At 46.0% G+C, this 15643-nt stretch overlaps 1 protein-coding gene across 1 annotated transcript in view; it reads right to left on the reverse strand.

Annotated features, from left to right (window-relative positions):
* Window positions 1–15643, reverse strand: part of TNFRSF21 (TNF receptor superfamily member 21) — a 183092-nt gene that overhangs the window by 74722 nt on the left and 92727 nt on the right. The window contains exon 4 of the mRNA XM_085610577.1: window positions 14419–14684. Within this exon, the coding sequence (XP_085466703.1) occupies window positions 14419–14684 (266 nt within the window). The remainder of the gene's footprint in view (window positions 1–14418; window positions 14685–15643) is intronic.

Below are 15643 nucleotides of genomic sequence, written 5' to 3' on the forward strand. Positions count from 1 at the left end.
TTTCCTTCTTGATGTTCAAAAGCCATGTTTTGAATGTCACTTTCTAAAATGGTGTAAGCTGTGAAGTCAGGGAAAGGGGATGATGGAATCTGCCCAATAAAAATCCACTGGTGATCCCTAGTATAAACAGATGCTCAATGCACCTGATTGGAGACGAGGCTCGGACAAGGCTTGGACGATGTTCGATCTGGGCGCACTTTAATGGATGGAGATTCAGACCTGCCAACAGCTCAAAAATATTTACCATGTGAGGAGGATGCGAGCCTTGGAGGGGGGTGGGGCTTTCTAATGAGCACTGCCAAAAAAGCCATATGCCCGCCTTTCCCTAAAACCTTCTGAGCCTTCCAATGATGTCCTTGGAAGAATGCAATACCCATAATGGGCATTGGCAGTGCAGAACCTTCTCATCACATGACCTGGAAACCCTTGAAAGCCCTTTCTCAGTAGAGGTTTCCAGCTGACCTTTGACTCACACCGTGTGATAATTGCTTGCCCCAGGTGATTGGATGACGGAAGACAAAAATCACGTGGCACGCAGTGGCATGGTATGAGTCGGCAGGTCTGGAGATGTTGAGTGGGCGTTTGGGTTTTCTTTAGGCCTGGGTGGTAAATTCCGTTCCACTCGTGGAATTTACGAAACTTGGGTAATTTCACGTTCCACGGAATTGACCAAAATTCTGCGATCCGCGGCTTTGCGGAATTTTTTGCTTGTTTGCGTTATCAAAATGCGTGCTCGCAAGATATTTCCCACCGAGCACGCAAACAGCATTCGCGAACAGGAAAAATGCATCGCGAACAAGCAATTCCGCGTGTTCACGGAATTTCTGCGTGCGCGCGGAGATTTTTTACCGTTTCGCGGAGCTTTGCCTAGCGCGACTACGCAAATTCCACTCACCCCTAGTTTTCTTCTTCCAAATGGAATCATGCAAATATGTGTTTCCTCTTTGGTGTTTCCTGTGGGTGAACATACAAAGCTAGGACAGCCTTAACTATTATCAAAGCAGTCCACAAAATAGATATCAGTAAAGGTAGCAACCTTTATGAAACATCTGAGCAGATCATATAACTGACTCCCTATAAACAATCAGGAGGTTCAAGCAATAAACCAAGCGAGGTCGCATAGCACAACTTTCCCGATAAGCCAAACACACCTGCTAAGACGTCCGTGTCATCTCTCAGCTCATCAGGTAACTCTCTGCTCTTCATCCTTTATCTCACTCGAAAAGCCAAAGATTTCAGAACTTGCACATTCTGAAAATTGCGCCATCTTGCCATTTTCAGTGCTACTCGCTTACTCAAAAAATGATCCTTTCCGATTTCTGTTTCTCCTCCAGAGGATTGAGGTTTCCAGATTGGACAATGGGAACAATTTGTTTGCAGTTCTCCCCGTTTTTAACTCGTGGCTTCTTGATATCAGTTCTCAAAGTGGCGGTGAGGCTAACAGGTGTGTTGGAGAGGAGGGGGTTAAAACATTTTAATACATGACTCCCCTTAAGTTTACTTTACACTTTAGATGTATTTGCCCTTCAGATCTCACTTTAAAACGGCTCATCATCAACCACAAAGCCCTTGTTTTAGTAATGTAGAAAAAAACTTCGATTAGATGAAGCTTCCACGCCATCTGTTACCTACATTTCTAGACTCAAACTTGCGTATGCTCAAATCAAGTGTTCGCGCGGTCGCACATGAGCTTGTAAAGAGGTTGGCCTTTTCCAGCCAAGGTACGACGACCTTTTTTCTTTAACTAATTTTCTAACAAGTTTTATGTTTTTTAGCTTTTCCATCCTAGGTTCTTGAGTTTTGGTCTCGACAACATTGCTCCTCGAGTGACTTTCATTCAACCTCTGTTTATATGTATGCATGAACATACACTCATTGCATTTTAAGTGGAACAGCTTGTTCATTATTGGTTTTCTGGTTTGTTTTATTACACTGCACGGCGCTCTGGCACTCTCGAGCGAGACCGCACTTTGTATATATATCCATAAAATAAAAATCAGTTCAATACCCCTTTCAAATAAAAAATAACTGAACAACGCCCAAGTGCTTCAGTTACTTAAATGGTAGTTGACGCTGCACACAGAATATAATGGAAAACCTGCACTCCGTGTGAGGGTGAATTATAATTTTAACGTTGATGTACCTCACCCCAAAAAAAGGGTAAATTAAACGGTAGAAGGGATGAATTACACCCCTAGAAAGGATGGATTCTTCTTGCATGGATGAACTACATTATACTACTTGCTCGCACTGTTTGTTTGGATTCACTACACTACTTGAAAGGTTGAAAAACATTTCTCCAAAGGATAAACTACACTCCTCCAAGGATAAGCTACACTCCTCCAAAGTATAAGCTACACTCCTCCAAAGGATAAGCTACACTCCTCCAAAGGATAAGCTACACTCCTCCAAAGGATAAGCTACACTCCTCCAAAGGATAAGCTACACTCCTCCAAAGGATAAGCTACACTCCTCCAAAAGATATGCTACACTCACTACACTCCTCAAAATGATTCACCACACTCATCCAAAGGATAAACTACACTCACTACACTCCTTGAATGGATAAACTACACTCCTCCAAAGGATAAACTACACTCCTTGAAAGGATAAACTACACTCCTCCAAAGGATGAACTACACTCCTCCAAAGGATAACCTACACTCCTCCAAAGGATAAACTACACTCCTCCAAAGGATAAACTACACTCCTCCAAAGGATAAACTACACTCCTCCAAAGGATAAACTACACTCACTACACTCCTCAAAATAATACACTACACTCACCCAAAGGATAAACTACACTCCTCTAAAGGATAAACTACTCCTCCAGAGTATAAACTAAACTGCTCCAAAGGATAAACTACACTCCACCAAAGGATAAACTACACTCCTCCAAAGGATAAACTACTCCTCCAAAGGATTAACTACACTCTTCCAAGGGATAAACTACTCACTACACTCCTCAAAATGATACACTACACTCACCCAAAGAATAAACTACACTTCTCCAAAGGATAAACTATTGGCCTCCAAAGGATAAACTACACTCACTACACTCCTTGAAAGGATAAACTGCACTCCTCAAAAGGATAAACTGCACTCCTCAAAAGGATAAACTACGCTCCTCGAAAGGATAAATTACGCTCCTCGAAAGGATAAATAACACTTTGAAATGATTAACCACACACTTCAAAAAGATAAACTACGCTCCTCAAATGGATGGCATAAACTGCTCGTGTGGATGCAATTCACTCCTCCCAGGGTTGCCTATACACTCCTACAGGTAACCACCCTGTTTAGGTCTCGCTGAGCCCCAGCGCTTGCGCTGGCTCGGAGAGACATTTTATTGTTGGGATTTTCAAAGTGCTGCCGTGGCCTAAAGCTTCAGTGCACGTGAACGTGCACGCGCGCAGCGCCATGTGTCTTTCCTCGGCAGCACGCACGCCATCGCAATCGCTTTCACTTTCGTGGCCGCGGCCGCGTGGCGAAAGCTTGTTTAAGAATGGTAACAATATGTCAAGGTATAATTACACAGGTAAGCCAGACCTAATAAAAGACCAAATAAGAACCTCTGGTTTGATGTATTCACGTTCAACAGTGCTCTCCGCAAGAAAATTAAGTCGTTTATTCTTAATATGACCTAATCAAAACGAAAACCAGCAACGAAACGTTCAGGGTGGCAATTAAATCGAACCTCTTAAGGAATCGCTACACATTAGATTTCACTTTTCAGAGCCTAATATTCATCGTTCGTTTATAAGGAACGAGTTAGCAAATCGTTGGAAGTGTTCTAACTAGGTGATATATTGCCGAAGTCAAACACACTTTGAATAATTATACGCGGCTCGTAGCGTTTCCAGGTAGTCTAATGCTGTAAACCGCTTCGGAACCGGAGGCCACAGGGGATCTTGTTTTTGCCAGGTGCAGTATTACAGCATCAGTCAGCGTCCTGCATCACAGAACGGGGTTACTACTTGGTGATACGGCATATTTTACCCCCGTTCTGAACTCTGAACATATCCTGATAGTTGCGTATTTTCAGCGCGCAAATTCCAGCAGGCTTTACCTCGCAAATTAAAGTGTGTGCGTTACCTGCGGATTGCGTTAAATATTTCATATTTTGGAATCCCGATTTGGTAAAAACGCACAAATCAGACCAACTGTGGTAACCCGTAAACAATCTGACTGTGCTGCTGGTATCTCAATGAAGTGGCTATGCAGCATTTTGATTTAAAAATATATGCGCCTGAAAAGCGTGCAAATGCCACGTCCTTAATAACAATGATTCTATATTAGGAACAGCCATGTAGCTCCAGCTGGCTGAGAGCTTTAAATTCATGTCACTTTCCTAATCGGATTTAAAACTTCATCTCTGCAGCTTGGTTAAACCAAAAGCGTGAAGATGTGACAGTAACTACAACAATCACGAGCCTGACGCCCGAGTGAGAAGTCGTGTCATTTGTCTATATGCGACAGATTTATTCATAACAATGCATGGAATCGCACGTCTGCTTAGTCATGCGGAATCACGCCTGTGGTGGTTGCTCGTTCAGCCGTTTGTGTTGAAGTTGAAGACGGTGTAGTCGGCAGCACAGCGTTCTGATATCGAGAGGGATCAATGCCCTGTGTAATGACTGGAAGTTTTTGATACCAAGGTGGTTAGTGAGCAAGAAATGGTCTTGTCCTTGGATGTGAACGATGAGGATGCCTTGATAAATTAGCCCTTCGATGAATAGCAAAATATGTCATAGCTTAATGTATAAATGCGGCTTTTGCATGTTTAAAAAAAAACAATAAATAACATTTTTTAAATAAATTCTGTCACAATACATTTTCGTTTTTTAACATAGTTTGTCAGGTAAGATATGATTGGCTGGAGTGGAGATTTCAAACTGGGGTCTACAAAGGAACCAGTTTATGCAGCCTTTTAGACGCATTTATCTAGAAAGCTATGGAGAGTGAAGAGAACCTTGAATGGAATTATTAGCTCTCCCTGGAAAGAAGTTTGTAAACTGACTTAAGTACAAGGGCAATTTGTCCTTCTTCCTTTAGATTTACATACAGTTTTAACACTTTTTTTGCAGTCTCTAGATCTTCCCAGTCTCAGGTTTTATGACTATGGTCTAACTCTACCCAGTAGTAAAGTAGTCATGTCTCAAGAGCATGAGCAATTTTCCAAGATGTATACGCTGATAAGGGTGGAGCACAGGACGAAATCCTTTAAAATTGCTGAGTTGGTACTTTACACTCTTGACCACCTGAGAGGTAAGAAAGTAACTTTATTAATACAGAAATGTTTATTTACATCACCAGGTTTCCCATTCCATTCACTGAACCCTGGGCACTAAAGTGGGCTAATGACAGTGCGAGCATAGGTGACTTCCCACATAACATAGCATTCCATCCAAGGGGTATTTTTTATTTTCTATTTTAATGACTAAATGATAAAATCTGTCAAAGTAAGGACGGATTTCTTTCTAAAGTGGTCACACTACTAGGTTATCAGATCACTCACTATGACCGCCTTTTAGATGTCCTGCCTACCTTTTGTGGTGCCCTACAGGAGGTAGACCTGCAATTTATGTTAGGAAGGCTGGTACTGTTTTTGCAATAGTGGAAAGCCCAAAGCAAAGAAAAAATGGGAAGCTATGAGTTCTGCTGTCAGCTTTCTCTTAACAGCTTCCCATCTCTGTATCTGCACTTATTGGCACCTAAACTGTTATCTCAAAGTCATTCTCATTTCTCGTCATAATTATCGCCTTGGCAGGATTTCAAGTTCATAAGCCGCAAGACTGGGCTGGGCTTCTAGACACTTGGGCCTGGTCCAACTCACCACCTCCCGGACTACGCCCATAATTACTATTTAGACCTTTCTCTTGTGTACTTTGCTCTGCGGCTAGTATGGCAAGAGTTGGATTTTATTCAGGAATAAATATCAAAAATCCAATGAATAAAAATCTACTTTAAACTACAAAATCTGAAACGTGATCGAGCGGGGGGGAGGTGGGGATCATATCATTCCATTACCAGATGCTGCCAGCCATAGAAAGTTGAATAATAAGGCACACTAAACAATTAAGAAAGCATTTACAGTACTATAGCAGCACGATGCCGTCAATCATGTTTACAGACTTACTATGCCAGTCCATAGCCCACAAACTCCAATCACAAGCCTCACCTCACATTATCCGTATTCAGTGCACTCACAACAAACAGTACCACAAACAATTTCACTACACCGCTGCCAACATCGCAACAAAAACATTTCAGAAGCCAACCGACCTGATAGCCAACCACAAGGGTACTGTAGTTAACGATCAATGTCTACCATGCATGCGGCTGATATGCACCACTGAAAGCAACATGAAACAAGCATTTGCAATGCAATAGGTCTCGCTTTATAAAAGTGTGAGCAGTTGGCATTGCTAATAATAATGCAACACTAGCTATTGGCATTGTAAATGATAATGGCATTTATTTATGTGTTTGTTTTATAAAATAGATAAAAAAGGCATTGTCATGAACAATGCCAATAGCTTAAACTTTTGCAAATGCGAGACCTATTGCATTGCAAATGCTTGTTTTACATGTGAACTACACTTTTCGCATGCGTGAAAAACACTGCTCAAACTGATGAATTGTACTCGTATGGAAGAAACATACTGCCCTGTTGTTTTATTGCACTCCTCGTATCCATTAAACACTCGGCTCGAATGTCAACTACTTGTCGTATGGTCGAAATACACTGCAGAAAGTGATGATTCATCCATCATAGGCAGGAATTACACTTCTCGAATAGATGGGATTCCCTTGCACCCTTTGTACGCGTGAATTACTCCCTGGCGACGGAGGTCCGCCACTCCTGTTTCATTCCAGATACGGGCTGCCCACAGAAACAACACCACAGCACAGTGCTCGTAAAGTGCTTCTCATTAGCACGACAAAGTGACTCCCCCATGCGCTGGCATTTCCACGAGGCGGATCACAAGAGCCCAGACAATGTGGAAGGAAATAATCGGATGCTGCGCAGGAGCTGACGTCAGACGGCAGGCAGAGGGGATTCTGGGTGGACAGGCAGACAAGGAGTCCCGTTATAGGACAGAAGAATGAACAAAAGGCCGCTGCCCGTGGCCGTGTCCTGATGGCGCAGGTGAGGTCACACCGGGGGCGACAGCCAGCCAGCCGGCACGGCTATAAATGTCCCTTTTGTCAGCCGCTGTACACCGCGGGACCGGGTCTCCGGTTTTTCCCGTCCTAAAACAGAATGTACTGATTAATCATTCTGTTTCAAAATGAAAAACAAAAAGCCCTGGTGGGAAGTAATTGCCGCCTGCTGCCTGTTCTTCAGCAGACGGAGATTGCATCTCTTGCGGTGATCGCCCTTGCTGTTCAAATAAAGTCCACCCTTAACATATTTTTACGCAAAAAAACCTGATTATCTGTCAGACGGGCGCAGCTCTGGTGTCATCGGGTGTCCGAGCCGTTAATCGTCTGCTGTAAAAGAAGCACTGAAGGGACACTGACCTGAAATGGTCGCAGAGCAGACATCCCACAATCAGAGCTGCACATTCAGTGATGGAATGGAGGCTGTGCTACCCCAGCCGTGGGTCACGTGATCTCCATGCCACTGGAGTCAAGCTAACCTGGCTAATGAGGGATGTTACCCCCAAACCGATCCCAGGACGCTTGTTTCCGGTCCAGGCAGGACTTGGCCTGGCAGTCCGGGCTGACTGTTCCCCCGGGGAGCAGGGTCAAGACTGATTTTCATATGGCTGGGTCTGAACTGCAATGGCATGAGGAACAAATAAAACCAATGGATTTCGGCCCAGATCTCCGTATTGGGGTGAACGTTTGACATTGTGTAGCATTCTGTCCATCAATTGTTCTTTTTGCAATTGTCACCCAGAGTGGGACGTGTTCGCACAGATGTTGGTCCCGTGCTCACTGTGCCACTGGATTCAAGCTATCCTGGCTGATGAGGGATGTTATCCCGAAACCGAACCCAGGATGCTTGTTTCCAGTCCAGGGAGGACCTGGTCTGGCAGTTCGGGCTGACTGTACTCATGGGGAGCAGGGCCGAGACTGGTATGACTATAGCTGGGTCTGAACTGGAATGGCATGGGGAGCAAAAGAATTATGGATTTTAGGCCAGATCTCTGAACTGGGGTGAATGTATGACATTGTTCTGCATTCCGCCCATCAATTGTTCTTTTTGCCATGACCCTAAACTCATTTTCACATAGAAAAGATAAATGCTTGTACACAAAAGGAAGCTGCTCCAGAGGACAATGACAATATCAAGGTCTCCCCTCTGGACCCCGTCCTAAGGAATGTGGAGTAGGACACGCCCACTGACCGTTAGGCCTCATTCCTATACGAGAAATGCAGCCATCTTGGTGCAGCTGTGATGGTGATTCCCTTCTTCATTACTCTACAGCAGCACTCTTCATCATGAAGCACCACCGCCTAATCACCATCAGCTCTGCCCAATGGGCACTGAGCTCCCTCATCACCATCGCGTCTATCCAATAGGCATTGAGCTGCTAAGCAACCATCATTTCTACCCAATGGGCATTGGCCACTTAATCTCCATCACCTCTCTCCAATGGGCACTGAGATCTTCAATCACCGTCATGTCAGCCCAATGGCTTTTGATCTGCCCAATCACCACCTCATCTTTCCAATAGGCACTGATCTGCCTAATCACCATTGCATCTACCCAATAGGCATTGAGCTGCCTAGTCACTATTATCCCTGCCCAATAGGCATTGATCTGCCTAATCATCACTGCGTCTGTCCAATAGCCATTGAGCAGACAGTCTAACCCTGGATCCTGACAGCCTTTGTTTGCCCAGCCTGAAACCTCCCAAACCATCACTGCCCAAAGAACAATAGGAGGCTCAGTCCTGTATCCCATCCTCTAACCAACCAATGGAGCCAAATGACCCTCGCCGTGGGCACAGAGTTTCCTATTCATGCAACTCCCCATAACACTAATGGGTGAATCACAATATCCATAGCCCAAACACCGCCTTGCCATCGGCAATTGGATTTCGAACCACAACTTCAAATATAACCTTTCAAAATCAAATCTCTCGTACTAGCCAATAGCAAAGTTCAATAATTCAATCCAAATAAGACTTCCTGACTGATCTGTCATTGACTCCGCCCTAGCCCCACTCCACCCCCATCAGTTTCACCCACACCACCCAGGATGTAAGTTTCAACACCAACTACTTCTGGGTTAGTGGATCCACCAAGTCGTACAATTCAGTTCAGTTTTCAGAGTTACCAATAAGCAAAACTCTCCATGGAAATTTATTTTGTTTAAATTCACCTCCTACATAATCACTGTGGTGATTCATAACAGAGTGAGACACTGGAAAAGAAAAATACCCGGACGTGACGCAAACACATGTGGACCAGAAAGAGCCACAATGAAACACCGAATCTGTTAGACAGGAATACACAGGGCAAACCTGGCACTGAGGAAAAACAAGCACTGGCAAACCAAAAGGTATCGTTAATATTGCCGTACAGCATTAGTAAGGTGCTGTGCAGCATGGCCAAAAGGCTATGATGCAGCAGCGCCATTTTCTATTAGGCCTGCATGCCTACAAAATTACTTGGGTGACTTTTTTTAAATAAAAGAAATAAATCGTAGCAGCGCAAATGCGCTTTGAAGGCAATCAGGCCAGCAGCAATTTGGTGCCTGGTTCTCCGCAACAAAAAATAATAAATGAATAAAAAAACAGAAAAGACGAAGCAAGGGGGTAGGGGACAGCAACGTGAAGCAGGAGCGTGGGAGGGTAAAAGTAGCAACCGAGGGAAAAGCAAACAAGCGAGAATGTCACAAGGGTGGGGAGAAAAGAATGCAAGGGCGAGTGTAACGCAGAGGGCGTGGGAGAGAAGCAGAGGGCGTGGGAGAGAAGCACACAGGCGAGTGTGAGCAACACGCAACTCCGTGATAAGGATAGAATGATACTGGGACGGCGTGGCTACTGAGAAAGTGCCACGGAGAAAAGGTGTTACTGGAATGGTTGGGATGGAGAGGGAATGACAAGGTCTGCTCTCGGATGGAGATAAACTAAGATGGAGCCACCTTAGGTTGAAGATCTGGCACACTGAAACATGACAGGGGCCCACGGGACAGCTAAACAATGGGGTAGGAGTGGCTGAGCTAGGGGAAAACACGGGTTGGCACCAGAGAAACAGACAGGGTGACCCGGAAAAGAGACAACCGTGTCTGGAGGACATGCAGACACTACAAGATAGACAATCAGCACTTAGCAGGTGCACCATCAGGGGCACGAGTACAGGGCGACACCTGGAAAGTGGCTCATGGGGCAGAGAGGCACAGGAATAAGCACAAACCACAAATCTGAACAACCAACTCAATTGTATGACATATCTATTTATATTAAATAAAGGGATAAAAAATGTGCAGACCTGACCCTTCCTGGAAAAATGCTTCCCGATTGAACATTCTACCCTGTTGCGGGCTTAGTTTGAGGTCTTAGACTGTGATTTTGAAAAACTCATGCTCCAGGTGCTCCTGCTGTGAAGGTGAAGTAGTTTGTGGAAAGCTAAATGAAATCTCCCGTCATATATTGAAACAAAATACAAAATAATAAACGTGAGTAGTAGGGGCAAAAAAAAACCTGGACAGGGAGGGCAAGGGGAAGAGTGACTCTAGGACACAGAGACATTGAAACTGGGCGACTGTGAAAGACAAGGACGCAGGATTGAGGGAACTCAAGAACAGGGTTCAGGGAGAAAGATGAGAAAAGGAACACAGGGATAGGGAGATAACACCACGGATCCACTGCCCTGATGAACAACAGCATATTTATACTAGGATTGGGGGGTCCCAAACACGCCAAGCCAAGACTCTGCCTCACATTTCTACCATGGAACCATGCAAGCAATATCAGCACTACAGAGACCACAAACATGACTTTCCGAGATCCTAAAGTTGGAAAACCCAAGACAACTCCTCCCACATGGAACACGTCACAGGTAAAACCCACAAAGCTAAACGAGGCCCCCCCCCCACACACACACACATGACGCAGGTGGGAGGTCACAACAACGGTTATGCACCACAAGGGAAGCCCCACACCCTACAGAACACATAACCTCGTTTATTCAAGCACGCTGGAAGGTCAGGTAACTCGCCACTCTACAACCCCCTACCCTGAGAGCCCTACCAAACCTGCTACTAGCACCAAAGTGCTGGCGATAATGAGTTATGTAAAATATATTCACAAGACCAGACTAGATTTTATAGCTGGAAGGTGGAGGAGCACAGTCTGAACTCAAACCTTACTCTCTCCACACCATGGAAAGCTGCTCTCTTCTAGTGCAAAGTCCAGGTGAATGTTTAAACATCTCACATCCCACCCCGTAGACTTCTATTCGATGCTAGATGGCCTACGCTCAAGATACTCAAATGAGGAACTCTGGGGCTATCTCATGATCAACTCTACTCCAGCAAATCCACATATATCTTCATTTTCTTTGTGGAGCACTTTGTTTTGACTACAATATCATTAATCGTGTGCCTGCCCTGGGAGCAGCACATTAGTGAAAGACATTCTGGGTTTTTGAAACAGCCAGGCCAATTTTCAGTGTGCAGGCGGCACCCGACCTGAACTTCAAGGGGTGGGTCAGAGATACCGTTGGCGCCGGGCACTGCCTCAGCCTGCATGGGCATGTCTGGGGGTTCCATGGGACCCACTTTTCTCTCAGCGTCGGGCACTGCCTCAGCCTGTATGGGCATGTCTAGGGGTTCCATGGGTCCCATTTTTCTCTTTCAAAAGGCGCCCTCGGAGAGCCAGGAGGGTGAGGGGGGGATCACCAGCTGTGTCACCAAAAGCCTCTCAGCACATGCATCTAGAAAACATTGCAGATGCCAAGTGAAAGTGCTCCCTCATTTGCACGGGCACGCTTCTATGCAAATGAGACAACGGCACCTAGGGTTGAGCTGGTGCTACATGTGCACCAGAACCAGGTGCATTACAGAAGGACTCTGCAAACATCTGCAGCCCCTTCTTTCATTCCAACGTGCCCTAGCGGCACAGAAAGCGGGTGCACACCCTTTTGTGTCCCAAGGCCACTGTGTGTGGTAAGACTCAGCGACCCAAAATGGCCTTCAGCTTTAACCAGTTTTTCTCCATTTGTGTCCTTGTTTAGGTAAGCACATGTTCTGCTCGATTTTCCCGGCCTTCTTGTGAGGAAAAGATGATTAAATGTGACTTCAGTCTCTTACCATTCAAGTCTAAGGGTTAGAGTAGTGAATGGAGCCTATTTACTAGGCACTTCGACATGATTCTGTGCTCTTCCCCATAGATCAGGGCTCGCACACATAGCCTAGGGGATAGATTCGTTAGTATTAGGGATAACCTGTCCTGTAGTGAGGGTATTTCACGGAGCTGTGCTGAATTCAGGCCTGGTAGGCCTCAAACGGGAGAGACTCCATCTTTCTTTCTGCTCCGGCAGCTTGGGATGCTTCTAGGTCAAACGTAATGTTTTAGTTATGAGGTGTTATTCGCTTGGAGAGAACCGGTTCAGGCCGGCCCTTATCGAAGGATTGTATTTTTCTTCATGCCGAAGACACTACATCAGGCCGGCCGGCTGGGAACGTGTCCTTGGTACGGGGAGGTACAAGAATTTGGTGGGCGGCAGGTTACGGGCCGGAATTTTCCATGAGGAAACGCACCTCTATATTAGTGAAAGTCTGAGGCAGTTACATGTTCAGTCCGTAGGCGGCATCTAGCCGTTAGCAGTAAAGCTACTACTTATTCCAGGGAAGACAGACGCCATCTTGAAGGCGGAGAAGAACCGAGAGACAGATGCTTTCCTAGCAGAATAGCTAGAGAGGAGAGAGTAGCCGATAAGGAAGAGGTCCCAGTGACTCGGAGAAGGGTGATTCCAGGCGAGCCGAGGCACAGACGAGAAGGGAACCTAGATGACCACTGAGTGCAGGCTACATACTACTAAGGTGATGTCGACCCTTTCTTATTAGAGTGTACAACTTAATCTTTCACTTTTCTTTGCAGGTTATGTGTTATATCGTAATGTTATGTGATTGTGTATGTAATGAGTAATAAAGTATCCAGTTTGTAGTGAACCAACATGTGCTGCGTGTTCTTGTATAAGAGGGTAGCCTATTCTTCTAGTCAGCTGCGGCTACATGAACAGATGTTAACCCTGATCAGGTAAGTGGTAACTGAATAAGGGAAAGAGGAGCCCCTCGAACCTGAGAACAGGTTATGCTCGAACTGGCAATCCTTGTGTGATCTGATGAATAGTGAGACTGATTCCCTTTTGTATGTTATGGTGATCATAGGATGAACTGTCGTATGAGACTGCCGTCTAGGTAGAGAGGTCTGGGTTCGTATGGGACCGCGAGGCCGCCACTTGTGATACTGTCGTATGGGCAGAGAGGTCTGGGTTCGTATGGGACCGCGAGGCCGCCACTTGTGATACTGTCGTATGGGCAGAGAGGTCTGGATTCGTAGGGGATCGCGAGGCCGCCGATTGTGCTGAGACTGCCGTCTGGGTAGAGAGGTCTGGGTTCGTATGGGACCGCGAGGCCGCCACTTGTGATACTGTCGTATGGGCAGAGAGGTCTGGATCCGGATGGGATCGCGAGGCCGCCACTTGTGATACTGTCGTATGGGCAGAGAGGTCTGGATCCGTATGGGATCGCGAGGCCGCCGATTGTGCTGAGACTGCCGTCTGGGTAGAGAGGTCTGGATCCGGATGGGATCGCGAGGCCGCCACTTGTGATACTGTCGTATGGGCAGAGAGGTCTGGATCCGTATGGGATCGCGAGGCCGCCGATTGTGCGGAGACTGCCGTCTGGGTAGAGAGGTCTGGGTTCGTATGGGACCGCGAGGCCGCCACTTGTGATACTGTCGTATGGGCAGAGAGGTCTGGATCCGTATGGGATCGCGAGGCCGCCGATTGTAAGAGGTCTTGGTATGTATAGTAGGAATCCCCTGTCCTTAGGTGGTAGATATATGTGGTTGCAGGATTGTAAATAGGTTCTAGGGAGGGGGTAACGTTCTGGCTGGGTTAGTGAGGCTCTGATGAGCGGGTTCTATCTGATCCGAAAACCCAAGCAGAACAGCACAGTAAACTAGGCGTCACGCACCAGCCTTCCTCACGGAAACACACAATGCTAGTACCAATACTACCCACACATTTCAGTTATGAATTTTCACAATCAATAACAGAATAGAAATGATAACCTCATGCAATCTTGATACATAAAAGAGAATATGATTGGAAGGTGTTCAACCAAGCTAGCAGCAAGATACAGATAACGAAGTAACACAGCGAGCTGCATATGATACATGCCGCACGCGTACTTGAGGGATATTTAGGTGGTGGGGCCATCCGCGTTACCTGTGTTGTATCCTCCATCAGGCCTCGGATCTTCTCCACTACATCATTGCGCCTGTGCTGACGTAGGGCGCTGATCAGCTTGGCGAGGCTGACCTCTGGGCCTCGAACGGTCCAGTGCTGTAAGGCTGCGTACGCCCGCTCGTGGTCCGCGGAGTACCCGTTGGAGAAGGCCGCCATCTCGCGCTCGCTGGCATTGCACAGGAACTGGTAGATATCCGGCCACTGGCTTCCCACCTGAGCTGCCACCATTTTCAGAATGTCCACGCCTGCGAAAGAAATGGGGAAATTGTGGATGAAACCCTCCTGTGTAATGCCCATTCAAGGACGTTAATGGAGCATTTTACTGCGAGTTTGATAGTTGAAAGGGGTTTTCATAGATGCCAACTTTCCCAGGTCCATGCGAGATGTGCCACTCCAGTCCAGGTTTTTCTTTGAATTGAAGGGCATGCAGTAAAAATATTTATATATCAATTACTACCCCTGACAAGGCAATGTCCTGTTTTATAATGGAATAAACAAGATTACATGTCCCAGAATTCAAAGAAGACACCTGGACTGCAGCCGCACATCTCGCATGGACCTGTGGCAGGGCTGATTTGAGTGTTTTGGGTTCCCAGAGCTCTCAAGTTTTCGCAGGTCCATTTGTGAGTTGCTCATCCAGTCCTGGTTTCTATTTTGCATTCTGTTGCTTGTAGCCATGTTTACGGCATTATATAATCCGGGCTACAAGCCCCAGGATGAAAAGCATACACTCGACGGGCTGCGCGTGCATGGGCCTCGAGACCTGAGCGCTCTGCAATCCACACTAACAAGGCAATAAACAATGTACGTAACTTCAAACATCACGCCAGGATTGCTAAACTGACGGTAAATACACTCTTAACTACCTCACACCATCCGGGAATGGTCTTCATCAAATCATACATCAACAAAAACAGAAGGTGGTGACGTGGAGCTGTACACGGTTAGAGCAGGTGAGAATAAAAGTGCGTGAGAACCAGCGCTTTGCTGATACATTGTGTTGGGTGACACACTTATGTTATCAGCGCCAAAATTCCCTACTGGGTGAACGTATGTTATGTTTACTGATTTGTTTACAGGCACAAAAACATTCCTATCCTAGGCGAGGTTATCAAATGGAGCAAGTGAAGTACCTTTGGACCACTACTCCCAGAATGCATTATGTTATTAAACAAAAGCCCGTGGCTAGAACATCTTTGAATAC

The sequence above is a fragment of the Triturus cristatus genome, chromosome 6, assembly GCF_964204655.1.
Source record: "Triturus cristatus chromosome 6, aTriCri1.1, whole genome shotgun sequence".
Classification (NCBI taxonomy): Eukaryota; Metazoa; Chordata; class Amphibia; order Caudata; family Salamandridae; genus Triturus; species Triturus cristatus.